Raw genomic sequence first — 26,749 nt, forward strand, 5'->3', positions numbered from 1 at the left:
GCAAAAAAAAAAAAAAAAAAAAAAAAAGGCACTGTGAGGGGACAGAGATGGAGGAGACCTAACCCTGAACACCATGAGGATGGGGAAGGGGTTGAGCCCTCAGTGTGTCCAGTTCTGAGCACAGTAGGTGAGCAGGATGTCTGTGAACCAAACTCGAGGAGCTTCAGGTTACAGGAGGAGTGAGGCTGGGCAGGATATGACAGGCAGCACAAGCTCCAGGGAGGGAGAAACACAACTGACCTGAGGCATCTAGAACTCTGCTCTCTGATCAGGAGCCACTACATGTGGACCCTGAGACCTTGAAATGTGGCTGTCCGGTTTGAGATGGGCTCTAAATGTAGAATATACGTTGGATTTCAAAGACTTAGTATGAAAGAAAGGAATGTAAAATATCTCATTAACACTTCATGTTGATTACACGTTGAAATAACTTTTTGGATATTTTGGTTTGAGTGGAACATAATATTAAAATTTAGGTCCATCTGTTTCTTTTTACTTTTTGAAATTTGACAACTAGAGAATTTAAAATGACATATGTGGTTTGTGTTATATTTCTATTGGGCAGAACAGATCTAGAATATCTTCATGGGGGGGGATGTTTACTTAGGTCTTAACGGGTGAGTAGGATTTGAGCAGGGAGAAATGGTGCTATAGACTGAATGTTTGTGTCCCGCCCCAAATTCATATGTTGAAATTCTAACCCCCAAAGTGACGGTATTAGGAGGTGGGGCCTTTGGGAGGTGATTAGGTCATGAGGGTGGAGCCCTCATGAATGGGATTAGTGCCCGTATAAAAAAGACCCCAGAGAGCTCTCTCGTCCCTTCCACCATTGCTTGTGGAGACACAAGCAATTAGACAGCCATCTATGAACCAGGAAGGAGACTCTCACCAGACACTGAAACTCCTAGCACCTTGATTTTGGACTCCGCAGCCTCCAAAACTGTGAGAACTAAATTTTTGTTGTTTATAAGCCACCCAGACTATGGGGTTTTTTATTACAGTGGCCTGAATGGGCTAAAACACCAGGCATAGGGGAAGAGTCAGAGCAAAGGCTGGGGGAGGAAGTGGGGCACATGGAGGCCTAATGTCCAGGCAGGGCGCACGCCAAGGAGGGCTGTGGTTCATGGGGGCCGAAGCCGGAGTCACAAAGCTTCCTGACAGCTTGCCAAGGACTAAGGACTCCATTGCGAAGGCCGTGGGGCACCCAACCCCTTGGCAACCATGTGCTTCCCCTCCCTGTTCACACTGACACCCCACCACCCCACCCCCACCTGTGAGGAGAGTCACTGGCAGCCCAGACACTTATGGGGCTAAGGTAGTGAGCCCAGGTATAGGTATGAACTCCAGGGATGGGGTCTGTCTGGGAAAGACCATGGGGAGTAGCAGCAGCTACTATCTGTTACCTGTCAGCTTCCAGAGGTGGATGCCATACCACACACTTATCGTATCTCCATAACAAGGCTATGAGGGCAGGTCTATTATTGTCTCTCTCTTTTTTTTTTTTTTAGATGAGTAAACTGAGGCACAGAGAACTTAAGTGGCATGCTAGGTTATACATCTATATTAGTTTCTTGGGCTGCTGTAACAAAGTACCACAAACGGTGTGGCTTAAACAACAGAAATCGATTATCTCATGGTTCTGGAGGCAGAAGTCCAAGACTGAGGTGTCGGCAGGGTCGGCTCCCTCTGAGGGCTGTCAGGGAGAATCTGTTCCAGGCCCCTCTCCAGCTCTGGCAGTTGGCTGGCGATCCTTGGCATCCCGTGGCTTCATTCTTCATCTTCACATGCTTCTCTCCCTGTGTGAGTGTGTGTCTGTGTCCAAATTTCCCTTTTATATAAGCACACCAGTCAATGGACCAGGGGCCACCCCACTCCAGTCTGACCTCATCCCAACTTAAGTGATTACATCTGCTACGACTCTATTTCCAAATAAGGTCACATTCTGAGGGGGTTAGGCCTGCAACGTAAGAGTTTGAAGGGGGACACAATTTACTCATAGCAATATCTAGTAAGTGGAGAGCTGGGATTCGAATGCTGTTTCTGCCACTTGGATGAGCTCTGACGGCCCATTCCTCTGCCTACTCTGCCCCCTACCAGGAGGGCCACATCCGGTGCCACCAGCGAGAATGTGCCGGCCTGTGCCCATACCCTGCCCAGCCCCTCCCGGGCACCTGCTGCCCTGTGTGCGATGGTGAGTCAGCGGGTGGATCCTGGAGGGGCTCGGAAAGCTGACGGACGGCCCAGCTCGAGCCTCCCATGAAAGCCAGGACACTGAATGGCATGGGGTCCTGAGGAGGGTCTAAGGCACCCTCTTCCCAGCAGGCTGTTTCCTAAACGGGCGAGAGCACCGCCGCGGGGAGCCCGTGGGCTCTGGGGACCCCTGCTTCCACTGCCCTTGTGCCGTGAGTGGGTCTGCCCGGCAGGGAGGGCCTGGCTTCGGGGCCTGCCTCTCACATGCTGACCAGGTCCTTTTGGCAGAACGGGAGTGTCCACTGTGAGCCTCTGCCCTGCCCACCGACGCCCTGCAGACACCCAGGCAGGATCCCTGGGAAGTGCTGCCCAGTCTGTGACAGTGAGTGGGGGGCTCGAGTCACCAGGGGGTGGGGTGGGCACTGCCCCGAGAGAGGCTCTGGGTCTCGGCGTGGGGTGGTTGCTTCCGGTGGACTGACAGGAAGCCCCCTTGAGCTAAAGTACAGGGGAAGTCCTTTCTAAAGCTAAGCTCTGTCACCACGGGTGAGGGATGAGTTCTCACCTCACCTCATGGCACCCTGGGCACGTGTGGGCTGGGGGAGGCTGGCAGGGCCTCCTGGAGGACAGGGGTGGCTGTCCTTGTCAGGGTGCGGGGTGCATGCCTCAGGTGCTCTGAGGCTTCCCCATCAGCCTCCAGCCCTGTGCCCCAGGACCTCTGTCATCCTAGCCAGGCTGTGAGTACCAGGGACGCCAGTATCAGAGCCAGGAGACCTTCAGACTCCAAGAGAGTGGCCGCTGTGTCCGCTGCTCCTGCCAGGTAGGCGGTGCCGCTGTCTCATGCCCCGAATCTGTCTTGTCCCTTGAGGGCCACTCACCCAGCCTCCCTCCTAGGCCGGCGAGGTCTCCTGTGAGGAGCAGGAGTGCCCGGGCGCTCCCTGCACCCTGTCTGACTCTGGCCCCCAGCTCTGCCCAGGTGTGTGTGTTGGGGGGCAACCACAAAAGGGTGCTGCTTCCAGCAGCTAGAGATGGAGGAGTGTTCCTTCACCGTAAGGGGGGGCATTCCTAAGTCCACCAGCCATTCCAGAGTGTGTTCAGAGGCTGCTGTGGGGATGGCAAAGCCAGGGTCTTGGGAAGGGTCCTATGGTCTGGGAAGGACAGGGATGGGTGGAGGTGTCCAGGTTGCCATGGTGACAGCCCCCCCCCCCCACCGCCGTCCCTTGCTGTAGCCTGCGTGCTTGGTGGAGAGGAGTTTGCTGAGGGGGTCCAGTGGCAGCCTGATGGTCAGCCCTGCACAACCTGTTCCTGTCAAGCTGGGGTGCCCGTGTGCAGGGCTTTGCTCTGCTCCCCAGCCCCCTGCCAGCACCCCACCAAGCCCCCCGGTGAGTGCCCCGCCCCAATCTAGCTTTCTTCCCCTGCCTTGCCCGGCCCACCCTGATCGGCTGGGCTGTGATCACCCTGCTCTACCCAGGTGCCTGCTGCCCCAGCTGTGAGAGCTGCACCTACCACGGCCAAGTGTACACCAACGGGCAGAACTTCACAGATGCAGACAGCCCTTGCCATACCTGCCACTGCGAGGTACCTCCCCAGGCTTGCTGCTGCCCTGCTGAGCCCCTTCCGGGGCCCACCCCCATTGCCCTCTCACCTGCTCCCAGGATGGGACCGTGACATGCTCCTTGGTCAACTGCCCTCCCACAACCTGTGCCAGGCCCCAGAGTGGAGCCGGCCAGTGCTGCCCCAGGTGCCCAGGTACGTGCTTACTGTACCTGTCTGGCTTGGTGAACCCTTGACCCTGCCACTCCATGGCCCCGTGGGCCCAACGGATACCTTAGAAAGCAATGGCCTTCCAAATTGTTTTCAGTCTGACACAGCTTGGGACTCTCTGGAACTCACAGGGTACGGGTGGGAGAGAAGGGTAGACATTCGTTTGTCCCTTCATGTTACGACACCACCCTTCCCTCCTTTCCTACACTTCCTCTTCCAATACCCCCACCACGCACATCTATTCGTATATCTACCTGTATAAGCCTGGTTCATGCAACAAATGTTCAGGTTTCCTACGCAAGAGACTGGGAGCTGGGATGCGGTGTGCCCTGATCCCTGCTCACACGGAGAGTGTGCAGGGCACGTATCACAAACACAGGCATGCACATGCATGAGCCCTTCGGCTCTTCACCCTCAGAGGCACACACAGCTGCCCGCAGGTAAAGGAACTAAACACACACACACACACACACACACACACACAGGCACAAGTGTGTGCTCAGAGAGATATCCTTGTCTGCATACACAGCCCCTCCTCCTCCTCCTCTCCCTCCGTGGGGACAGCTTCCAAGTGGCACTTCTGCAGTGGCTCTGTACTCAAGAGTAGAGGGACTGTCAGCCTGCTCCTTGCACTGTCAGTCTTTGTCCCCACTCCTGCCCATCTGCCCCACTGCCCAGACTGCATCCTGGAGAAGCAAGTGTTTATGGATGGCGAGAGCTTCTCCCACCCCCGAGACCCCTGCCAGGAATGCCAGTGCCGGGAAGGCCATGCCCACTGCCAACCTCGGGCCTGCCCCAGGGCCTCCTGTGCCCACCCGCTGCCTGGTCCCTGTTGCCAGAACAACTGCAATGGTGAGGTGGACGGGATGGGGGGTGGTCCCTCGGGATGGCTTGGCCCCATCTATAGGCCTTTAGGGCTGGGAGGGCAGCATGCCCTGGGGGAAGGGTGGCCTCTCCCAGGCCCATAGCTTCCCCCTCCCCCAGGCTGTGCCTTTGGTGGAAAAGAGTACCCCAACGGAGCAGACTTCCCCCACCTCTCCGACCCCTGCCGCCTGTGTCACTGTATGGTGAGTCTGCCACCCGGATAGGAAGGAAGAGTGGGTGAGGTGGGGGGGCACTTGGGGAGACCAGGAGAGGTCCGCCAAGGTGAGGGTGAGAAGGGGAGGGGTCTCCTCCACCTTCTACCACTGACTTGGCCTGGCCTCGTCCATCTGCAGAGCGGCCACGTGCAGTGCCCGGCCCGCCGCTGCCCGCCCTTGCGCTGTCCAGAGCCGCTCCTGTTGCCAGGAGAGTGCTGCCCGCAGTGCCCGGGTAGGAGCGGCACCCCTCGCCGCTTTTCCGGAGGGACCCCCTCGGCAGCCTCCCTCCCCCCGCCGCCCCCCCACCCCGCCTCGCCGACGCTTGCTCTCTGGCTGCAGCCACCGCCTCTGGCTGCCCTCAGCCCGGGGGCGGGGTCCCCGTCCGCCACCAGGAGCACTTCTCCCAGCCCGACGACCCCTGCCGCCGCTGCCTCTGCCTCGACGGCTCCGTGTCCTGCCAGCGGCTGCCCTGCCCACCGGCGCCCTGTGCCCACCCGCGCCAGGGGCCCTGCTGCCCCTCCTGTGACGGTAACGCCCGGCTGCACCTGCCCGCACTCCTTCCAGCTCCACCCTGGAGCCTCACCTGCTCGGTCCCCCTCTTACTCTGCGTCCCTCTTTACACCCAGGCGGGGCACCACCCCTTCTCCCCCTTCCTCCTGGCCCGCCCCTCGGGGGCGGGGTTCTCACTAAGAAAGTGCGGGAACGGTGCCCGCCCGGCCCACAGGGCCCGGGAGGTAGTGCGCCTGGTGCGCTGCCTCCATGGCCCCCCAGCCCCTCGCCTGTCCCCCAGGCTGCCTGTACCAGGGGAAGGAGTTCGCCAGCGGCGAGCGCTTCCCTTCGCCCACTGCCCGGTGCCACGTCTGCCTCTGCTGGGAGGGCAGCGTCGGCTGCGAGCCCAGGACCTGTGCCCCAGCACAGTGCCCCTTCCCTGCCAGGGGTGACTGCTGCCCTACCTGTGATGGTGAGGGGATGGGAACTGTACGGGTGGGGCGACAGGAGGGCGGGGTCAAAGTCATCTTTACTGCCCCAGAGTGGGTAAAAAATATTTATTACCCTAAGACAAAAGCCCTGGACCAAATTCTGTGTGGGTTTTCCCTATAGATTGGACAGGGAGCTTTTTTCTTTTTTCTTTTTTGTAATATTTATTTATTTATTGGCTGCGTTGGGTCTTAGTTGCGGCACATGGGATCTTTCGTCGCGGCGCGTTGTGGCGCACCGGCTCAGTAGTTGCAGGCGCGAGAGCTTAATTGCCCCGCGGCATGTGGGATCTCAGTTCCCCGACCAGGGATCCAACTGGCGTCCCCTGCATTGCAAGATCGATTCTTAACCACTGGACCACAGGGAAGGGCCTGGACAGGGAGCTTCTTTACAGGCTGAAGGGGAGAAACCTTGTCCTTTGGCCAATCCAACTGCCACCCCCCAGACCCCTTTACCCACCGGCCAAGACGGAGCCCTTCCCTCCCCACCAGGTCTTTGAGCCTTGGGCTCAGGCCAGGCCCAAGCTCAGAGCTGGATGACTGGTCTCCTCTCCCTGATTTCTGCCCCTCCCCCCGCCCTCCCTGTCCTGTCTCCAAGGCTGTGAGTACCTAGGGGAGTCCTACCTGAGCAGCCAGGAGTTTCTGGATCCCCGAGAGCCCTGCAATCTGTGTACCTGTCTCGGAGGCTTCGTTACCTGCAGCCGCCGGCCCTGTGAGCCTCTGGGCTGCAGCCACCCGCTCACCCCGTCTGGGCACTGCTGCCCGACCTGCCAGGGTAGACCTGCCCTCCCAATGCCCCTCTCGACTCCCCAGCCTCCCTTCGGCTCCGAGTCCCCCGCTCTGGTCACTGTCACCCCTCCCCGAGCCAGCCAGCAGCAAGCCCACAGCCTGGGTTTTCCTGGGGTTCCTCACCCCATACTCGCGCCCTCCTCTCCGTCCCTGCTGTCACCTCACGCCAGCTGTGAGGGACGCCACATAACCACCCCTGTGCTGCCAGACCTTCCTGCTCTTCAGCTGTCTTCCTGCCTTCCTAAAATATCACGTCACCAGACTCAAAGCCATTCAGTGGCTTCCGCTGCCCTGGAGTCACCCAACCACATTTGGGCAACTTCCTTCTCCCGTGGATTCTGAAGAAGCCACCTCCCAAGCCCAGCCCCCTCTCGCCGCCTTCATTTCCAGTGTGCCCGTCCCTCTCTCCTCCTCCCGCAGGCCCTGCTCTGAGAGCCCACCCTCGTCCTCCGCCGGCCTTTCCTCCCGCCCCCGCCTTCCCAGCCACTCATCTCTCTTTCTGACTCTTAGCTAAGCTTTGGTAGAGGACCCCAGGCCCGGCTGTGTGTGTGTGTGTGTGTGTGTGTGTGTGTCTGTGTGTCTGTGTGTGTCTGTGTTGGTGTGTGTGTGTCTGTGTGTGTCTGTGTTGGTGTGTGTGTCTGTGTTGGTGTGTGTGTGTGTGTCTGTGTTGGTGTGTGTCTCTGTGTGTGTGTGTCTGTGTGTGTGTTGGTGTGTGTGTGTGTCTGTGTCTGTGTTGGTGTGCGCGCGTGTGGCAGCAGAGGGATCCCCTGATTGCGGCTCTGCCTTGTATTCCCCCCTCTGCCAGGATGCCTCTATCATGGGGTCACCGCTGCCCCCGGAGAGACCCTTCCTGACCCGCTCGACCCCACTTGCTCCATCTGCACCTGCCAGGTGAGGTGGCCCTTTGGGGCCTTGGAGCCCTTCATCCCTTGATCCTCCCCTCTGGCCAGAAAGAGGTCGTCTCCTCCTCCCAGGGTACACGCTGCCTGTGACATCCATCAGGACAGGATTGGGCTCAGGCCTCCTGGGCTGAGGGAGGGGGTCTGGGCCTGGCAGGTCAGTAGGGGCACACCCCCATGAGGCCACGTGTGGCCTGGTTTGAGGGTGTGATGACATGGAAAGTGGCAGCGTGTCCTCTCTCCCCCAGGAAGGCTCCATGCGCTGCCGGAAGAAGCCGTGTGCTCCAGCTCTGTGCCCCCATCCCTCCCCAGGGCCTTGCTTCTGCCCTGTTTGCCACAGTGAGCACACATGCCCCACCTCCCCCCCGCGCCTCCCCCTCCCTGGCAGAGCGCCAGACCTGACGTTGGACGGGTAGCACAGCCCCCACCCAGGACACATTTCACCCACAGGCTGCCTCTCTCAGGGCCGGGAGCACCAGGACGGGGAGGAGTTTGAGGGGCCCACAGGCCCCTGTGAGCGATGTCGCTGTCAGGTGTGGTAGGGAGGTGGCAGAGGGGGCGGGGGGGGTCAGCTGGCCTGGGGAGCAAGTCACTGACCGTGCATCTCCTGCAGGCTGGCCAGGTTAGCTGTGAGCGGCTGCAGTGCCCACCTCTGCCCTGCCCACTCCAGGTCACGAAGCCGGGGAGCTGCTGCCCTCGCTGCAGAGGTATGCCTGGCCAGTGGGGCTGCTCCCTTGTTTCCGTCCCTGGGTCCCGTGTCCCTCCATCGGCCCCACCTCCCTCCCCTCAGCTCTCCTCCAGACTTCCCACCTCCCTGTCCACCCGTCTGTCCCTCCCACACCTCAGCCCTTGAGCTCTCACCACATTCACCTTCAGCTCTTCCTACCTATCCCTGCCCCTGGCCTATCCAGACCATCTCCCCTTCTAGGTGCTTATTAGAATCTCCTCGAAGCTGCCCCATTCCTAACCACACCCCATTCATAATGATAATAATGATAATTAACATTTATTGAGCATATACCATGTGCCAGACCCTGAGCTAAGCACTTTACATGTACCTCATTTGATGTACACAACGATCTCATCAAGTAGGTATTATTATTAACTTTTCCCATTTTACAGATGAGAAAACTGAGGTAACATAACTTACCTGTGGTCACTTAGCCAGTAGATGGCAGAGTCAAGATTTGCATCTAGGCCATCTGGTTCTAGAGTAGGGGACTCTTTTAGCCTGTGTGGGCCCTCGCCCCATACACTGCCCAGCATGGTATAGGAACTGTCAGCGTCTCCTTGCCCTGAGATGGAATCCCCATTTAACAGATGGGGAGACTGAGACTTGTAGAGATTGAGTTACCTTGGGCACATGGTTACTGACAGAGCCTCTCATTCATCCCATGTGCATTTATTACACACTTGCTTCAGGCCAGGTACTGTTGCTGGCGCTGGGCTATAACAGACAGTGCCTGCTGCCTGGCACTGGGTCTAGCAAGCAAGCAGACAAGGAATGGGATTAGAATCCAGGTGTTCTGACCCCGACCCAGTGTCTTTCCCCTCCATCACAGGCAGGAGTTCTGTCCCAGGCCACCTTTCCACTATATCCCTGCAGAAACCCCTCCTGGCACCCACATACCCTACTGAGCACCCAGGGTGAGGGGGGTGGGTCAGGGGCAGACATGCAGAACCCAGACTCAGAGCTCATCCCTGCCCACCTCGGACACAGGCTGCCTGGTTCATGGGGAGGAGCACCCTGAAGGCAGTAGCTGGGAGCCCCCCGACAGCCCCTGCTCCTCCTGCATGTGTCATGAGGGTGTCATCACCTGTGCCCGCGTCCAGTGTGTCACCTCCTGTGCCCAGCCTCACCTGGGGCCCCGTGACTGCTGCCCTCGATGCTCTGGTACTGGGAGCCTGGGGTGGGGGGGTGTGGGCAGGGAGGCAGTGCCCCGTCAGCATCTCCCTGCCATTGCCCCGGGCTGGGCGGCAGAGATGCCTCGTTCCAGGAGAAGTGGCCCCCATTCTTATGCACACCCCAATCTCTGAGGCTGGGGGGCCTGGCATTGCTGCCAGCCTGGAAGCTCCCTGATTCTGTTCTGCTCTTAACCCCCCCCTCCCCCCCGCCAAGCCTGTGAGCACGAGGGCCGGAAGTACGAGCCCGGGGAGAGCTTCCAGCCTGGCGCAGAGCCCTGTGAAGTGTGCACCTGTGAGGTAGGGGAGCGCAACGCTGAGGGGCAGCCTGGACCCTGCGGGGAGCAGGCATTGTGGGCTCTGAGTCAGGGGTGTGTCCCTGTGGCCAGGGAGTGAGGCAGGGGCTTGAGGTGAAGAGCCGGCAGGACCAGCAAGTCTGGGGTGGGGCAGGCAGTGGGCCCTCCTGGCTGGAGTGTAGGGTGGTGTGGGTAGAAGGTTGCGGGGAGATGCCTAGGAATTGGTTGGGAGCCATATTGGGGAACTTCTATTTGAAAGGTAAGGGTGAGCCAATGAAAGGGTTTTGAGCAGGCGAAGGACATCATAGATCAGGAGATTAGGTAGTAGGATTGGGGAGGGGATGGCATGGGAGTGCAGAGGGTCAAAGGCCACATGAAGGTTTCAGGCCCCAGCGACTACAGGAAGCAGGCACTGTCATCTCTGGGGACTGGGGCATGGGGTGAGGAGCAAGTCTGAGGAGATGCTGAGTCTCTCTGCGCACTGTAGTCTGACCTGCCCAAGGCAGATGGAGGAGCCTGGAGGCCAGAGGAAAGAGGGTGGCTCTCGGCTTCCATGGCCTGGGACCCACCCCCTGCTCGCTCGTTCAGCTGCAGCCTGAGGGAACTCCCAGCCTTCGCTGTCACCGGCGGCAGTGTCCCAGCCTGGTGGGCTGTCCCGCCAGCCAGCTCCTGCCCCCTGGGCCCCAGCACTGCTGCCCCACCTGTGCCCGTGAGTCCCCGGACTGGGGGGTAAAGAGGGCAGGGCTGCCACCCCCAGAGTGACACTGGAAGGGCCAGCCAGCTCTCCTCCACAATCCCAGCCCCAGCCCTTTCCTGAGTCCAGTGGATTGTTCTGGAAACCTGTACCCTGGAGGGTGAGACCTGTAATACCCAAAGGGGAAACGGGAAGCTAGCAGGACCCCTTGACTCTGAAGCCTGGTGCATCTTGTCCAGCAGGTGGCGCTGCAGGGTTGCAGTTGTGCTGGCTGCTGGCTTCTTGAGGGCCGGGATATTAGGACCAGAGGGGCAGTGAGTCGCCCAGCTACAGAGGTGGGGAGAGGTGTTCTTGTTGCTCGGATGTGCTGCTGCAGGGAAAGAGGAAAGGCACAATATTTACGAAGTACCTACTGCATGCCACGCACTGTACTTGGTGCTTTTAATAAACAGCATCACATTTAATTCTCACAGTTACCCAGTGAGGTGTTATTACTCCTTTTGTTAACAGATGAAGAAATTGAGGTTCAGAGAAGTTGAGTAATTTGCCCCAAATGGCACAGGCACTGAGTGCTGGAGCCAGGATTGGAACCTGGGGTACCTGGCTCATTGTGCTTCCTTTCAGACAATAAGTGGGAGGGGGAGCAGGGCGGGCAGCCCGGTGGTCCTTAGTGACCTCAGGCTGAGGGAGCCACACTTTGTCCGTTTTCAGGCCCTCCATGCTAGCAGCCTAGCAAAGTTCCTTTTCAAAAGTCCAAACTTTTCTTTGCTGGAACAAAAGGAAAAGGGATCTGCCATTCCTGGAATCAAGGTGTTAGGGCCATAAGTATGCCCTGGGCCCAAAAAGCCTGGGGATGCAGTAAGGGGATAAGGGGTCAGTTAGGCTTTGTCCCCCACCCCCACCCCGGTAGCATCTCCCATACTGCGTTCTTGTCTTCACAGAGCCGCTGAGTCCTTGCACGGAGCACCTGCGGGGGTCTAAGGTGGCCCCGCCAGACCCCTGCTACACCTGCCAGTGCCAGGTGAGCCCTCCTGCCTTGGGGACACCTCAAGCACCCTCTTCCTCCTCCTCTGTGGGCTGTGGCTGCGACTCCTCTCCTGCAGCAGCTCTGGGCTTCCTACTCACCCCCGACATTTGCCCACTTGTCCTGAATGTCACATTCTGCCTAGGCCCTGCTCCCTCCCTGCTGTTCTCTACCTGTAGTGTTCCTGTGCCCTTCCACAGGACCTGACTTGGCTCTGCATTCACCGGGCCTGTCCTGAGCCCAGCTGTCCCCTGTTGGAGCGCCATACCCTCCCTGGGAGCTGCTGCCCCGTGTGCCAGGGTTCATGCCCAATTTTGTTCTGCATCCTCAGAGCCGGAGCCAGGAGGGAGACAGGAGGGGTGGCATCCATGGGCCAAGTGGGCAACCTGGGGTGTGCACTCAGAATGCAGGCTTTGTTCTTTTATAGAAAGGGAGGGCTGTTCGTTGGGGTGGAGGAGGGACCCATGAGGTAGAGGGAGGCAGGGAATGAAGCCTGGATTCTCAAGGCCTGGCCTGAGGCTTGGCTCACGGACCTGAGGCCCACTAGCAGGGCATCGCACTGCTGAGCGGGCAGCCGGCCCAGAGGAAAGTTCCAGCTTCTGACTCTTGGGGCTCCCGGGACACTCTGGACATCCTGAGCACTGGTGCCGGGTCTGCCATCTAGTAGGCCCCATGGTGCTGGTTGAAGAAATCAACACCAACAGGGTGCTAATTGGATGGGGTGGGCACCGCCCTGCCCTGGCCCTCAGGGTGAGCTCATGCAGGCGGAATGACAGTGCTCTCCCATCCCCATTTCTTCCTCCTCAGAATGTGTGGTGGGAGCTGAGGGCCGGAGAGTGACAGACGGAGAGAGCTGGCGGGACCCCAGCGACGCCTGTATCACTTGCACCTGCCGTGTGAGCTGGGGGTGGGAGGAGGAGGGTGGGGGACCTGAGAGATGGCTAAAGGGAGGAGCCTCCCGTCACTGGACCAGAGAATATGGGGTCTTCGAGGTAATCAGAAAAAGGCGCCCGCTCTGGGCAGCCCTGTGTGAGGGCAAGTAGCTGAAGGTACATTTCATTCCCTATTTGAACATGAAGTGGCTGTTCTTGTGGGGCAGGGGCAGAGAGAGAGGGGGCTCCCGCCCCAGTCCCTGATCCAGAAGGTCTCCAAGAGTGTGAGGCCAGGGACTCCAGACCCTGCCGGAAGTCCCTAGAGCAATGGCATCTGTCCTCAGCGGGGCCGCGTGGAGTGCCGCCTGGAAGAGTGCCAGGCCCTCTCCTGCCCCCACGGCTGGGCGAAGGTGCGAGAGGCTGGCAGGTGCTGTGAGAGATGCCAAGGTGCGGGCCAGGGATATGGGGGGGTAGGGGAGGGGGAGGCGGGAGCGAGACCTAGTGTGAGGGATGGGCAGCGGACCCTCGCCCCTTACTGTCCCCTCAGCCCCCGCCCAGTCGTGCGCGCACCAGGGCCGGCAGTTGGCCTCCGGGGAGCGCTGGGCCGTGGACGCCTGCACCAGCTGCTCTTGCGTAGCCGGCGCCGTGAGCTGCCAGAGCCAGCGCTGCCCGCCGCTCTCCTGCGGGCCCGTGAGTGCCGCTGTTTCAGGCGGTGGGATGGTTGGCCACTTGGCACCGCCCCCTGGGTGCACCGGGGAACGAGGAGGCTGGGCTTGCCCGGGTCGTGCAGTTCCCGAAGCAGCCACGAGGCGGCGCTGTGACCCCCCCCCGCCAGCAGTAGGCCCAGGAGCCCTGGAGCCTACCGGGCGATCCTCCGTCCCGGGAGGCTCTGCGTGGGGCCCGGCAGGGAGCGCAGCGGGTCTGACGGTGTCTGGGGCGGAGGCCAGGACGAGGCCCCCGCCCTGAGTCCCGGCAGCTGCTGCCCCCGCTGCCTGACCCGGCCCGCTTCCTGCATGGCCTTCGGAGACCCTCATTACCGCACCTTCGACGGCCGCCTGCTGCACTTCCAGGGCAGCTGCAGCTACGTGCTGGCCAAGGACTGCCGTGGAGGGGACTTTAGGTGCGCAACGCCCTCTGCCTTCTCCCTGCCCCCTTACACCCGTCCCTGCTGACCACAGCATCTGGGCCTCCCACGCCGCAGCGTGCACGTGACCAACCATGACCGGGGCCGGAGCGGCGTGTCCTGGACCCACGAGGTGGCCGTGCTGCTGGGAGACGTGGCCGTGCGGCTGCTGCAGGGCGGGGAGGTCACGGTGAGTAGAGCCAAGGACCCGGGGAAGGTCGCTATCGCGCTTTCCTCTCCGCTGTCCCGACGTCGCTCCTCCTCCCGCCTCCCTTCTCCTCCAGGTGGACGGGCGCCCCGTCGCCTTGCCCTTCTTGCAGGAGCCTCTGCTGTATGTGGAGCTGCGGGGACGCACGGTGATGCTACACGCCCAGCCGGGGCTCCAGGTGCGGCCGGGACGAGTGGAGTGCAGGGGAGCCTCGGGCCTGTTCAGGTGTCTGTATCTGTAGAGGGAGTGGGGATACCAGTTACCTCCCAGGCCAAATGAGGCCACAGAGGTGAGAGAGTTTTGCTGGATTCTGAAGGGAGAAGAGGAATCAGGGTTAGAGACCTACACGTGTGATGAAAGGAGTTCTGAGCCTGGTTTGCAATCTTGGCTCAGCCACGCACACACTGGGGCTCTTAGGCCTTTACCTTAAGCCGATCCTCTCTGGGCCTCAGCTATCCCATCAGTCAAATGGGGGAAGTGTTGGGAGGGTGGGCAATGTCACCTGCCGTCTCCTGGGTGGTTTCAGAGATTTCTTCCAATTCCCATGTACCAAAGAGTAGTTCACTCCCTGGCCTCCAGCAACAAGCACATTTGTAAATTCATAAAATAAGGCTTGTCTACTCTTACAATACAGACTCTAATTATGCTTTGTCCTCAGTTAAGGCCTGAATGCCCATGAGAGAGTGACTCTCTGGAAGTGGGTTACATTTCATGGGGCTCTGAGTTCATGGAGGATGAGGGGAGAAGGTGCCCTTTTGAGGGAGCTGTGGGTGGCTCTTCATGTCTTCTGTGTTTGCCCAGGGCTGACAGGGCAGGTGCCTACTTGTATCCTCCCTTCCATGAGGCACCTCCACCCATCCATTCTCCTCCCCTACAGCAGGGGGCGTGCTGACGCCGCCAGGATGGGCACTGGGCTTCCTGGGGCCCCTGCCTTTCCCCACTCTCCAGTCCCAGCCTCTCTGCACAGGTGCTGTGGGATGGGCAGTCCCAGGTGGAGGTGAGAGTGCCTGGCTCCTACCGGGGCCAGATTTGTGGGCTCTGTGGCAACTTCAATGGCTTTGCCCAGGATGATCTGCGGGGCCCTGAGGGGCTGCTCCTGTCCACTGAGGCTGCGTTTGGGAATAGCTGGCAGGTGAGTGGCACAGGAGCTGGGGGGCAGGGGGGAGGCACAGTTGAGCATGAATCTCAGAGCAGCCCTCTGGTATGGAAAGGGAAGTTTGCACACAAGGTGAGCTTTGGGGCTTTCAAGGAGGTTTGGGGCCTTCTTGCCTGCTATGGTGCTGGGGGAGGCAGGATGGCCTGTTGAAAGCGGTCTCATCATCTGAATCCCCAATCCCTGCTTTGCCGCTCACGGACTGTGTGACCTTGGACAAGTCGCTTACCTGCTCTGGGCCTTGATATGTCCATCTGTAGAATGGGGACAAAGGAAAAGTAGCTGATGCTTCCTTTGCTCTTCTTATAGGGAGGTTTATGAGGCTAAAACAAAATATTTGGTGGAAAGTGCTTTGAAGAACATAGCACACAAAGGTCGGCTGCCAGTGGATGCGGCCATATAGAGCTGCTTTCCCCACCTAGGTCCCAGAGGGGCCAGGACCTGGTCGGCCCTGTTCCAAGGGCCGTGAGGTGGATCCATGCCGGGCAGCAGGGTACCGTGCCAGGCGTGAGGCCAACGCCCGGTGCGGGGTGCTGAAGTCCTCCCCGTTCAGTCGCTGCCATGCTGTGGTGCCACCAGAGCCCTTCTTTGCCGCCTGCGTGTATGACCTCTGTGCTTGTGGTCCTGGCTCCTTGGCTGACACCTGCCTCTGTGATGCCCTGGAAGCCTATGCCAGCCACTGTCGCCAAGCAGGGGTGACTCCCGCCTGGCGGGGCCCCACGCTCTGCGGTGAGGGGGCAATGCCCAGTGCGAGTTGGGGGAGGGGTGACACGGAGGGCTCAGGTCTGGACAGCGTAGGTCAGGGAGGGTCACAGGGGGTGGGCCTGGTGACTGGAAAGTGACCCTGCCATCCACTCCACCTGCAGTGGTGGGCTGCCTCCTGGACCGTGGCTTCGTGTTTGATGAGTGTGGCCCACCCTGTCCCCGCACCTGCTTCAACCAGCATGTCCCCCTGGGGGAGCTGGCGGCCCACTGCATAAGGCCCTGTGTTCCCGCCTGCCGGTGCCCCGCAGGCCTGGTGGAGCACGAGGCCCACTGTATCTCACCCGAGGCCTGCCCCCCAGTCCTACTCACTGGGGACCAGCCACCCAGCACTCTGCCCAACCCCAGCCGGAAGCCCCAGGGGCCACCCTGAGCCAGGACGACACCGACCAGGATTCATCAGGCTAGAAGTCTCCCCTTGGAGAGAAGCTCCCACACTGCCCGGGCATCGGGAGCCTGGGTCTGGGCCCCGCAAAGACCCCAGCTGTGTGGAGTCAGAAGCAGTAAACTCGGGGACCGCCCTAAGGTTTCTCTGTGTGTACGTGTGCTGCCTTTGGGTGCTGCGCTGGTGGTGCGGGCTCTTTGGAACGTGGGGTCCAGAGTCAGGGTGGTAGCAGCTGTGGCGTGGACCTTGCCCGCTCTCTGCGCCTGCATCTCTGGGCTGCCCCTACCTGCCACATCCTGGTGCTGCCTGGGAAGCCCTGCTTCCCAGGGCAGAAGGAGGACCCAGCTGTCCTGGTCCCAGCCCTGTGTTTACACGTAGCAGGCACGGCCTGTGGCCCCCGTGTGCAGCCCTCTATGGGGCCCTCTGTGGATCCATGCGGAGTCCTGCAGGGGCTGAGGAGCGCTGGGAAGGGGCTCAGTGCCCACACGGCACCCCCCTTTCCTTGGGGATATTGAGTGCTCAGGCACCTCCTGGGCCACCCTAAGAGCTGGTGACACAGGGACCCCACGCCTGGGTGGGGAACAGGAGAGACAATGTGTCTGTGATGACATACAGACACGTGATGAAATACACACACACACACACTCCTCAGAAACCCAGATAAACACATGCACGTATCCCGCGTGTGTTCGCAACTACACCCACCCCTGACGGACATGTGGGCAGGGGACACACATGTGACTTTCGAAGACATAGGGGAAAGAACAGGGGTTTTGAAATAGGGAAAAAAAATAATTTCTTTCTTTGACAAGAAAAGTCTCTTTTCAAAGAGAACTGTATTTTGAGTTCTCTCTGCCACCTGCCAGCTATGCGACCTTGGTTTTTTTGAGGGACCTTAGCTAAAGATTGGGGTTGGGGGGACCCTAGTATTCCAACAGGGAGTGAAGGGAGGGCGTTGGGCTGAACCAAGCCCCCCCCCACCCCCGCCTGCTTGCTCAGCCTGCTTCTGTTGGGGCCCCTTTCATGGAGCGGTTACAAAGCGGCAGGCAGGCCAGGCTGCTCGTGACGGCAGGGGATGCGAAGATTACAGACCATCACATATGCCTGTTCCCTCCCCTTGTCATTACTTCTGCAAACTGTGTCCTCATCTGCTGTATCTCGTGTGTTGCGGAGAATACACAGAGTGACCCACGGACAGCTTGGAGCAAAGGCACTAGGGAAGCGCGTTACTGCCCACCCTCCGGACCACATTTTCCCAGAGGCTGTTTCTCGTGCTGTCTGTCCCCAGATGAGGGAGACAGTGCCATGTGTTAGGTAGGACAACTTACTCTCTGGGGCCCGGCTTTCTTTTCTGTGAAATGGGGATGAAAACGATACCACCTACTCCACAGAGTTGCTTCAAGGAAGGATTCCATGTACGTAGCATTTTGGGTCCTGGCATACAGTTAGTTGTTGGGAGCTGCTGCCTGTATTGGGCATATATCACATACCATATAACGCAGTTGCAAGCTTCATATATACAGTTGACATTTGAACAACACGGGTTTGAACTGCACGGACCCACTTATACTCAGTTTTTTTTTCAATGGTAAATACTACAGCATTACACCGTCCCAGGTAGGTTGAATGCTCGGATATGGAGGTCAGACTATGAGTTATATGTGGATTTTTGACTGCAAGGAGGGTTGGGCCCCTAACCCCCGTGTTGCTTAAGGGCTAACTGTATGTATAAGATAAATGCTCATTTGGGACTGCAAACACACGCACACACGCCGTTCTCTATCAGGGCCACAGTCCTCACCCCGCACTGCCACCCACGTGGCCGAGGAACCTGCATCAGAGTCAGGTTTCTATGAGACTTGGCTGAGGCCCAGGCCCTGGCTCAGATGTCAGGGCCCTGCGTTACTGAGCTCAGGAGCCTTTGTCTCCTCCCTGCTCCTGTCCCCAGCTCCTGACCCTCCTCCTCTCTCCAGGAGCAGCTGGGGGAGAGGCGGGGGGTGGACGTCCTCCCTGGCCCCCTGCCCCATGGAGCAGGCAGCCACACCTGGGGGCCTAGGGCTCCCTTGTAGCCCCAAGCAGGCCTTGGCCCTGTACCAGCACCTCTTCCGGTGCCCTGCAGGCCTGGGCCAGCTCTGGGCTGCCCTGCAGCAGGTGAGGGTGACAGGGCACTGTCTACGAGGGGGCAGGCTCTCCATGGGGGTCTGACTCCATCTTGCCTCCCCAGGTGGGAGACGGCCGGACCTGTCCCTCAGGCCTCGAACTGCCCACCGTGCTGCTGCAGATGGAGCGGAGCCGGCGGGCCCAGGAGCAGGTAGGCGGACGTCGGCCAGGGAGGGTGGCAGAGGGCAGGGTGCGTGCCCGCTCACATCCTGGCACCCCCACCTTCCTGCAGCTCCTGTGGGATTTGGAGCTGCTGACCGGGGTGGGGCTGGGCCTCTCCTGGCCCCCCTGGGCCCAGTTCTGCGGTCTGAGGGACCAGGCCCAGTGTGTGTGGAGCCAGTGCAGCAAGCCCCGTGGTAGGACGGATGGGGGCTCTGAGCGGCTGACGAGTGGGGTGAGCTGGGGTGTGGCTGAGGGCGGGGGGTGTCAGTGAAACACTGGGGCACTTGTAGTGGTTGAGAAGTGGAAGGAATGTGGGCTCTGGAGACAGATGGCTCTGGGTTCAAATCTCTGCTCTGACGCTCCCTGTGGACCGTAAGCCTGTTTCCTCAGCTACAAAATGGGGAAGATAATAGCTCTTTTTCAGAGCGCTGCTGGGAGGATTGTGAACTCATCTGTGTAAAGGGTTTAGCACCATGCCTGGCACACAGGACCATTCTGGCTTGCTTCCGTTCCACAGTGAACTATCTTGGTCAAATCAACAGCATGGTGACACCTAGAAGCCTTTAGACATGGCTGCAGCAAGGGAGGAAAGCAGGCCTGGCGGGGCCCAGAGGGCAGAGGCACTGATGCCCAGGGTGCCCCAGTGATGAGACCCTGAGCAGCCCCAGCCCCAGGCCCCTCTCTCCGGGGCTGCTGGCTGGTCCCACCCTTCTAGGAAGGAGGGTGCTGTGGTGACTGGGAACTAGGATGTGCCTCGAGTCCCGGCTCAGCCACCAACTGCCTGAGGCCCTTTGGGCAGGTTAGTAGCTTGTAGCAGGAGGGGGTGTTAGTCATGACCACTAAGGAAGTGTCCAGCCAACACTTTTAGCCAAGACTGCAGTCTCATCTGAAGGCTTCAGTGGGCAGGAGGGATCCATTTCCAAGCTCCTTCACTTGGAGGGGAAGTGGGGGGGTCACACAACGGCACAGATGCCAGGAGGAGGGATCCCTAGGGGCTGTTTTAGAGGCTGCCTGCCACATTGGGGGATGATGCCCTGTAGACTAGGGTACCCACTCCAATCCTTCCAGAATTCCAGCCTGTGCCCATCGCCCCAGGCTGAGGACTCCCTGAGCCAGGACCGTCAGCTCCTGGAGGGGTGAGTCTCCCAGGGAATTCCATCCACTCCGTGTTGCCACACAAAGTGACCAAACACTGGACCCTTTGCCCCGTCTCCCTCCACAGCCCTGCCCAGCGACCCCTCCTCGTGCCCCCAGATCCTCCTGGGGTTCTCACTCAGTTGTACCTATATGGTTGCCCCACAGCCTCTGGACAGGGTAACCTTGAGTTCCAGCTCCTGGAATCCAGTGGTGGGTGCAGGCGTGGGGAAGGCCTCCATGGACTGAGTTTCGGTCTTGGGGTGGGAAGGCTCCGCAGCCTGCTGTGGGTGAGGAGTCTGGCAGACAGGCTGCCCCCAGCCGACAGAGGCCCAGATGCAAGAGGTGCACCTGAGGCAGCCTTTGCATTCCTGCAGGGGGCTGGCAAAGGACCCATCGTCAGCCCTGGATCTGAGTGAAGCCAGGTTTGATGCAGACCCAAGGTGGGAGAGCCCTGGCATGCCCGCAGAAGGGCCCACATCTGGTATGTTGACAGCAGGGATTTGCAGCCAGGAGAACAGAAGCCCCTGGGCTGGAGTGGCCAGCCTAGGTTGGGAGGAACAGGGAAGCCCTCACCCCAAGTCCCAGGATTCCAGTCCATCTCACCTATTCTTTGCCTCATACCTTTATGTGGGCTGCCAGGGGCACCCAGGGACAGCAAGTAGGTTTTCTTTTATATGCCAATTCCACCTGATTGGTGCCAGCTGTCTCAGGCACTGTGTCCAGGAGGATTCTGAAGCTAAGCTGGGGCTCAGAGGAGAAAGTGCTGGGAATGACTGTCTGTCCTCCCTGTCCTCCAGCGAGGAGGGAATGGAATGGCAGCTCCAAGCTGCCTAGCTGCCACCCTCATGCCAGGCACTGGGGAGATACAGGGTACAAAAGAGACTTGGCCAGTCAGTTGTCCTCATCTCTGAGGAGATCACAGCCTAGTAAGAGGGTGTGACAATAAACAGGCAATTAGAATTCAGTGGGATGGATGCTGTGAGCCCTGGGCCTGTTAATTTAATGTAAATGAAACAGGCTGTCAAATGATTTGTTAAATAATAAGCCTAGCAAAGTCATAAGCTTTTAATTGTGACATCACGCATGGGAGAGAGGAGGAAAGTGCCGATGATTATTTTCTGATTGACAGAAAAATTTTTACAAGTATAGTATCTCTTGGGAATACATTGATGGGAGACATCTATGACAACATTATAACGAGTGAAATAAATGATCTAGTGAGACAACAGATCAGAATTACAAAGGGACAGGGTTGGAGGTTATTTTCACAGTTCATGGCAATAATTTCTGAGGGCTTGGGAGTCTTATCAGACCTCTTTGTTCAGAACTCTTCAAAAGACAGATTTGTTTTCACAGAGAACATTCCCATTTGGTTACTGTCATGAATATTCACACGTCCATATTGCATAAAGATGGCATTTCTTGTGAGAGTTCTCAATTTAAGATCTTACGAGATCAGGTTCTTCTAGGTAGTTTTATGGATGCAAAACGATGCTCCTTCCTCCACAGCTGCAAAGGAGCAGCGACATTTCATCTCCTTTTTTAGATTCCTTTCGTTAATTATGAAGACTCGCAGTTTTTAGGCTAGCCTCTGGCGTAAAATTCCACTTCTTGAATTTCATTTGGTTTTGCTGTCGGAAAGCAAGGAAGAGCTAAAGAGGATGATCCTTAATAATAGGAAAGTCAGGTGCATATCGTGGGGCTGGACAGGCACACAAGGACAAAGTGCGGGTGTCCTTATGAGGGACTGAGGAGCCCGGAAACCAGTCCCTTCCTGCTCTTGGGCCTCCCCGGGCGGTTTTGAGGAAGAGGGTGTGCAGGTTCCTTGGAGGTGGTCCTTGGCTGGGAGGATGAGGAAGATGGGGTCGGCTGCTGGCAGGCAAGCCTGAGAAGCAGGCACATAGCAGGCTGTGTACATAAAGGTGGAATGATGAACTGCGACGGCCTTGAAGTTCCAACACCAGCCCTCAGGGTACCCCACCACCGCCTCCCCTCACGTGCTGGGGACTCCCTAGGCTTCTTGGTTCCGGTTCTGTGGGATGTGTGTGAGGGCCTGGGACATGAGCAGAGGGCTCTCAACACCTGTCTGTCTCCCTCAGGCCGCTCACAAGAGCTGGACCTCACCACCAGCAGTAGCTTTGGAGAACCAGGAAGCTCAGAGTTCGAGGTGAAAGGGTCGAAGCGTCCTGGGCAAGACGCCTCTCAGATTGGGGATAGCAGAGGTGGGGTCTGCCTGGGAGGAGACTGCAGGGGTGAGAAGCCCACAGCCGGGTGGAAGAAGGGGCCATCACTGAAGCACCTTTTACACTACATAACATGGGTTTTACGAATTTAGGAATCGGGCAAGGGCCCTAAAGGAAGTGAGGCCCACTGGGGTCTCCAGGCTCCCCTGGGGGAAGGGGCCCTGGCACGAGGATTCCCTCACAAACCTGGGAAGGGTGCTCTTCCTTCCTAGGAGCTGGCCCAGAGGGAAGACGGGGAGCTAGCAGGGCCCATGCCCCAGAGGCCCCATCAACCACCATCCAGAAGCCTACAGGAGAAGAAGCTGGCCCAGGGAGCCCCAGGGCCCTCAGGCCTCCCCTCGCAGGGCCTGCCAGAACCCCAGGATCCCCTGGAGGGGCTGGGCTGGAGCCTGGGCCAGGAGAGAGCAGAGCTAAAGAAACTGCTCAGAATAGAGATTCCTCAGAGTCAGAGAGAGGGGGCCCCTCAGGATCAGAGAGGGAAGGCCCTCCAGGGGGAGGACAAAGAAGCTCCTCAAAGTAAGAGAGAGAAGACGAACGAGGGTCAGAGTGCCGAGGCCCCTCACGCTCTGAGGGAAGAGGTCTCGGAAGGTCAAAGGTGGGAGGCCTCCCAGGGTGAGAACAAAGAGGCTCCTAGAAGTCAAAGCGGAAGTCGCCTTAAGTGCCGGAGAAAGGAGGCCCTCCCGGAGCAGAGTGAGGATTCTCCTCAGGGCCCGGAAGTGAAGATGCTTCAGTCTTCCGAGGGCAAAGGCCGTATCTCACAAGCCTGGGAGGTGGCTCGGGGAGAGGCACCTACGCCGCCCCGGGAGGAAGGCGGCTCCCTGGGAATTCTGGGGGGGCTTCTGCAGGCCCCTGGGAGAACAGATGCCAAGGCCTGGGGGAAGGGAGGGCCCGGACCCGCGGGGAAGGACCACCCAGCTGAGGCAGGTTAAGACCGGTGGCCCGAGAGGAGAGAGCGCAGCGGCCGTGAGAGAGCAGGGACGCGCCCGGGAAGGGGCGCCGGCTCCCCTTACGCCCCCGGGGCCTCCGGCCCGGCCGCCGCTGCCACGCCCAGGAGCGGTGTTGCAAGCGGCCCTACGCACTGGTGGTTCCGAGCAGCGGGAGCGCCCCGCAGCTCTCCCAGGGCACCCGGGCCTGCTGAGCGATCCGCACTCGCTTCGGGGCCCGGGAGGAAGCCCGGGCCCCGCGGAGCAGGAGCTGGGCGGCTCCATGGGGCTCCCGGGCGTCCTCGGGGGGCGGAGGGGAGGTGCCGAGGCCCCCAGAACCTCGAAGACGGCGTGGCCCGAGTTCCCGAGCGGGGACAGGCGGTCGGCGGGCGTGAGCGCGGCGCAGCAGGAAACGGCTCTGCAGCGGCTGCTGGAGCTGCACAGTGAGGCCAGGCGTCGGCGGCAACAGGACCGCGAGCAGCAGCGGCTCCGGGTGCGCGGCCGGGCCGGGAGGGCGGGGCACCGGGGGGCGGCCGATCGGCTGCTGACAGAAGCCTCCTCCAGGTCTTGGAACGCCTCCGCATCGCCAGGAACCGCCACTGCCGCGTGCACCCCTTGGGACCCCCACCGAGCCCGGCTCAGCTCCCACCACAGGCAAGACCCCTAGGAGAAGGCGGTGGGGCTGCCAAAAGCCTGCCTGGGCGGGAGGCGGGGCGCGACCTGGGTCCCTTTGGCTTGCGCGCACCGCGCACTTGCGATGACACCTGCGGAGCAGGAGGGGCCGGCCTGCCCGGGTGCTGCCCTCTGCTGGCCGCATCGAGCCCCGGGGCTGGGAGGCGCGGGCGCTCAGCGCTCGGCCCCGCCCCAGGAGGACGCGGCCGGGCAGCGGCGCGCCCTGCGGGAGCACCTGAAGCAGATGCAACGGGAGAGGACCGGGCGGCTGCGAGCCCTCGGGGCCAGGTGAGGGGGCGGGCGGGGAGGCTTGTGGGGTGGTGGCGGTCCCTTTTCCCTGGCATCTGGGATGAAAGGCCACTCTTTCCACAGGAACACCCAGAGCTTCCAGCAGCTACTGTGGCCCCCTGGCTCTGAGGAGCCCGCGCGTGGAGAGCACCGCTCACTCTTCCCAGCCCCCTCTGGTCACTGCTGAATCCTCAAAGGGACGATTAAAGAGACGGGGATTTAAGGAAAAAGCAAGAGGGCAACCTGTAGGGCAGAGGTAGTTTCAGAAAGGCCCAGAACGCAGCCTCAGGGCCTGGGAGAGCCAGACACAGACACGCATGGCACTTTCGGCCCACCAGGTGTGTTATTTCTTCTTCCCTCCCCTAAGCCCACTGCCTGGCCCAGGGTCAGGGGGCCAGGTCCCGGGGGTCGAGCAGTGCGAAGGCCCCATTCTTGCGGAAGAAAGATTCAATGCGGCACATCTTGCAGGAGACCAGTTCTTGCTTCACTGGGGGGCCTGGGAAAAGATGTCAGAGGCCAGGAATGGATTCCTGGGAAAGGAACTCGCAGAGCTCAGGAGCCCTGCCTGCATAACCCTAGGAATCTGCCTGTGTTGTATCCACTTTGTAAGTGTGAAAAAATAAAAAGAAGTGCTTCTGAGGAGTGGGGGCTATGGGGAAACAGGGAGCTGGCTGGCTGCCCGGATCAGCGGTGATGGCCAAATGCCAGTCAGCTGTGTGCCAGCATTTCCCCCAGCCTCAGAATCCTCCATGGAGGCGGGTGGTGGGACTCCCAGCCGTGCTTGTTACAGACAGAGCTAGACTTCTCTGGGGCAGACAGGGCTTCTTTCTACCTCCTGCTCCCCTTTTGGGGTTCACCTCCTGCTTTCATTTGGAAATTCCTCCCTTTCCTCCCCATTTAGGGACCTGGGGAAAGTAGGGGGATTTTTTTTTAGGCAAAATTTCAACTGTGTTTATCACCAACCATCCACCTTTTCTGTGCAGGAGCTGGAGAAAACATGTGACTGAGTAGTCTCACTTGAAATTCATGACCACACTTGAAATTCATGACCACAGACAGCAAAGGGACATGTCTCATCACCCAGCAAACCCACACACTCCCTGGCGTATTCTTTTTCCTACATCTTGACTCTTCATCTCCAACTGCACCAGTGCCTTTGCTCCTCTCCTGCCCAGCTGATGACCATGACTCAATCCAGATGGACAGCCTTCTGGCCAATACCATCTCCCTACCCCTCGCTGTGTCCTCTGCCTTCTCCAGTTTGATCCAGCCTCTGGAGCTCCCTGGGTGAGCCCACCCAGTCTCGGGGCTTTAAAGAGCACCTATATTCTGATGACCCCCCAAAACTGCATCTTCAGCTCTGACCTTCCTCCATAGGGCGACTCCCATACACAGCCGACTCACTGACACCTCCAGCGCAAAACACCCAACACTGACCTGTCTTCACCACCCCCCCCAGCCCTACCCCCGCCGAGTCTCCCCTGCTGTAGGTGCTTCAGCCAAACACCTGGGCATGGCCATTGCATTCTCTTTCAAACCATCAGTAAGTTCTCTTGATTCTTCCTCCAAAACATATTCCGAATCTATTTCAGCTCTACTGCTAATCACCCTAGCCCAAGCCATCATCATCTCTTGCCAGGATAGCTCAGCCATCTGCCAGAATCTACTCTTGTCCCTAAAAAGGCCATTACCTACAGAATAGTCAGGGTGATTTTTTTTAAAAAGTGTATCAGTATCATTTACCTGCTTAAAACTCTCCATGGCTTCCTCTCGAATTTAGAGTAAAACCCAAACTCCTCCTCCTTGTCATTTAGCTCACTCAGCCTTTAGGTCCCCAGAGAGGCCTTTCCTGACAGTCCAGTCTAAAGCCACACACGCCCCCTGTCCCCCTCTCCCACCATGCCTAGTTTCATCATGGAACCTGGCCCTCTCTTGCTCTTATGTTTATGGCCTGGACCCTCCACTAGAATGGACGTCCCCAAAAGGACTGTCCATGTGCCTTGTGTGTCTAGCGCCGAGAGCGCTGCCTGGCTCGTGGCAGGTGCTCTGTGTCTGTGAGGTGAATAATTTCCGGGAGGTTAGGGCTCACCCAGCTGCCAGCCATATGTGAAGTTGGTGGTGATGGGGAAGAGGTAGCGCCTCTCTGGCACGTCCAGCTTTCGGGTGTTGAGGTAGCGGTAGCGGCCCTGAAAGTCGTGGGAGATGCCTTCATACAGCAGGGCCCGGGTGGCAGGCAGGACTGGGTACATTTCTGACTGAATAGGAGCCTCCAGGGCAGGGCTGGGGGCCTTGGAAGGAACTGCTTTGGGGGCGGGCGGGGGTGAGAGTGGGGCTTTGGGGGGCAGGGTGGGCAGCTTGAGGGGTACGTGGGCTGCAGTCTTAGCCTTCTGCTTGGCCTTCACCATCGACCCATACTTGTGGTGCCATTCACAGCGCAACATCTTCTCCCGCAGATACTCCTCCTTCCAGAAGTTCTGCCGCACCGTGTCCATGTTCAGTTGCCGAGACATGGTGGCAAAGGAAGGAGCGGTACCAAGGTGACTGCAGCTGAGGGGTGAGCGCAGCAAACAGAGCCCTTCTGACAGCAGGTGGCTGCCCAGGGACAGTCGCTTGGCAACCGAGCCTCACCTCACACAGGGCCATGCCCTCAGCACGCCTCACATGCCTTGCTTGCTGAGGCAGCCTCAGGCCGGGGCCCACTGGCTAAGAGCCTTGATCCCCAAACCTCTTGCTTGACCCAGGTTAGTATCACAGGATTCCGGGTTTCCTGTCATTTCTGCTTCCTTCCCTTGAGGTCTGGTCCCCTCCCAGCCAATACAGACTCAAGCTGGGGTGCCAGAGGACTGGACGCAAGCCTCCTTCCCTTCCTCCCTGCCAGAGCTGGCTACCTTTAATTCAGAGGACCAATCTGGCACAATCTTCCTGGTCCAACTCCTCTCTGCCTGGATCTTTGGCAAAACCTTTTCCAGCCCTGCCAATCGAATCCACTCCCCCACCGCCTCCCCGCAACAGCCTCATCCCACACGTGTCCTTTCTAGCACCCAGCCTCA

The 26,749-nt window shown here is 59.3% G+C and overlaps 3 protein-coding genes across 3 annotated transcripts in view; 2 read left to right on the top strand and 1 right to left on the bottom strand.

Annotated features, from left to right (window-relative positions):
• Positions 1-16,547, top strand: part of KCP (kielin cysteine rich BMP regulator) — a 29,900-nt gene extending 13,353 nt beyond the window's left edge. The window contains exons 12-43 of the mRNA XM_055082359.1: positions 2,098-2,191; positions 2,323-2,402; positions 2,479-2,572; positions 2,922-3,007; positions 3,082-3,163; positions 3,417-3,569; positions 3,659-3,765; positions 3,843-3,936; positions 4,630-4,803; positions 4,936-5,018; positions 5,169-5,262; positions 5,370-5,558; positions 5,821-5,991; positions 6,606-6,782; positions 7,602-7,687; positions 7,944-8,034; positions 8,146-8,228; positions 8,309-8,402; positions 9,416-9,589; positions 9,815-9,897; positions 10,482-10,602; positions 11,529-11,608; positions 11,812-11,911; positions 12,419-12,507; positions 12,828-12,930; positions 13,031-13,173; positions 13,431-13,603; positions 13,685-13,796; positions 13,891-13,992; positions 14,782-14,946; positions 15,390-15,696; positions 15,834-16,547. Of these exons, the coding sequence (XP_054938334.1) occupies positions 2,098-2,191; positions 2,323-2,402; positions 2,479-2,572; positions 2,922-3,007; positions 3,082-3,163; positions 3,417-3,569; positions 3,659-3,765; positions 3,843-3,936; positions 4,630-4,803; positions 4,936-5,018; positions 5,169-5,262; positions 5,370-5,558; positions 5,821-5,991; positions 6,606-6,782; positions 7,602-7,687; positions 7,944-8,034; positions 8,146-8,228; positions 8,309-8,402; positions 9,416-9,589; positions 9,815-9,897; positions 10,482-10,602; positions 11,529-11,608; positions 11,812-11,911; positions 12,419-12,507; positions 12,828-12,930; positions 13,031-13,173; positions 13,431-13,603; positions 13,685-13,796; positions 13,891-13,992; positions 14,782-14,946; positions 15,390-15,696; positions 15,834-16,102 (4,053 nt within the window). The 3' untranslated portion in view covers positions 16,103-16,547. The remainder of the gene's footprint in view (positions 1-2,097; positions 2,192-2,322; positions 2,403-2,478; positions 2,573-2,921; positions 3,008-3,081; positions 3,164-3,416; positions 3,570-3,658; positions 3,766-3,842; positions 3,937-4,629; positions 4,804-4,935; positions 5,019-5,168; positions 5,263-5,369; positions 5,559-5,820; positions 5,992-6,605; positions 6,783-7,601; positions 7,688-7,943; positions 8,035-8,145; positions 8,229-8,308; positions 8,403-9,415; positions 9,590-9,814; positions 9,898-10,481; positions 10,603-11,528; positions 11,609-11,811; positions 11,912-12,418; positions 12,508-12,827; positions 12,931-13,030; positions 13,174-13,430; positions 13,604-13,684; positions 13,797-13,890; positions 13,993-14,781; positions 14,947-15,389; positions 15,697-15,833) is intronic.
• A 773-nt stretch (positions 16,548-17,320) lies between these two features.
• LOC129391819 (uncharacterized) lies at positions 17,321-20,499 on the top strand. Its single transcript, XM_055082357.1, has 5 exons — positions 17,321-17,428; positions 18,339-18,425; positions 18,507-18,668; positions 19,505-19,572; positions 19,948-20,499. Exons 2-5 carry the CDS (start codon positions 18,396-18,398, stop codon positions 20,405-20,407), a joined length of 720 nt encoding a protein of 239 aa, XP_054938332.1. The 5' UTR covers positions 17,321-17,428; positions 18,339-18,395; the 3' UTR covers positions 20,408-20,499.
• A 3,143-nt stretch (positions 20,500-23,642) lies between these two features.
• SPMIP1 (sperm microtubule inner protein 1) lies at positions 23,643-26,668 on the bottom strand. The gene is made up of 2 exons (XM_024131302.3): positions 25,789-26,668; positions 23,643-24,195 (listed from the first exon to the last, which is right to left on the bottom strand). Exons 1-2 carry the CDS (start codon positions 26,207-26,209, stop codon positions 24,086-24,088), a joined length of 531 nt encoding a protein of 176 aa, XP_023987070.1. The 5' UTR covers positions 26,210-26,668; the 3' UTR covers positions 23,643-24,085.
• Between the last annotated feature and the right edge of the window lie 81 nt (positions 26,669-26,749).

Source organism: Physeter macrocephalus, unplaced genomic scaffold (assembly GCF_002837175.3).
Source record: "Physeter macrocephalus isolate SW-GA unplaced genomic scaffold, ASM283717v5 random_97, whole genome shotgun sequence".
Taxonomy (NCBI): domain Eukaryota; kingdom Metazoa; phylum Chordata; class Mammalia; order Artiodactyla; family Physeteridae; genus Physeter; species Physeter macrocephalus.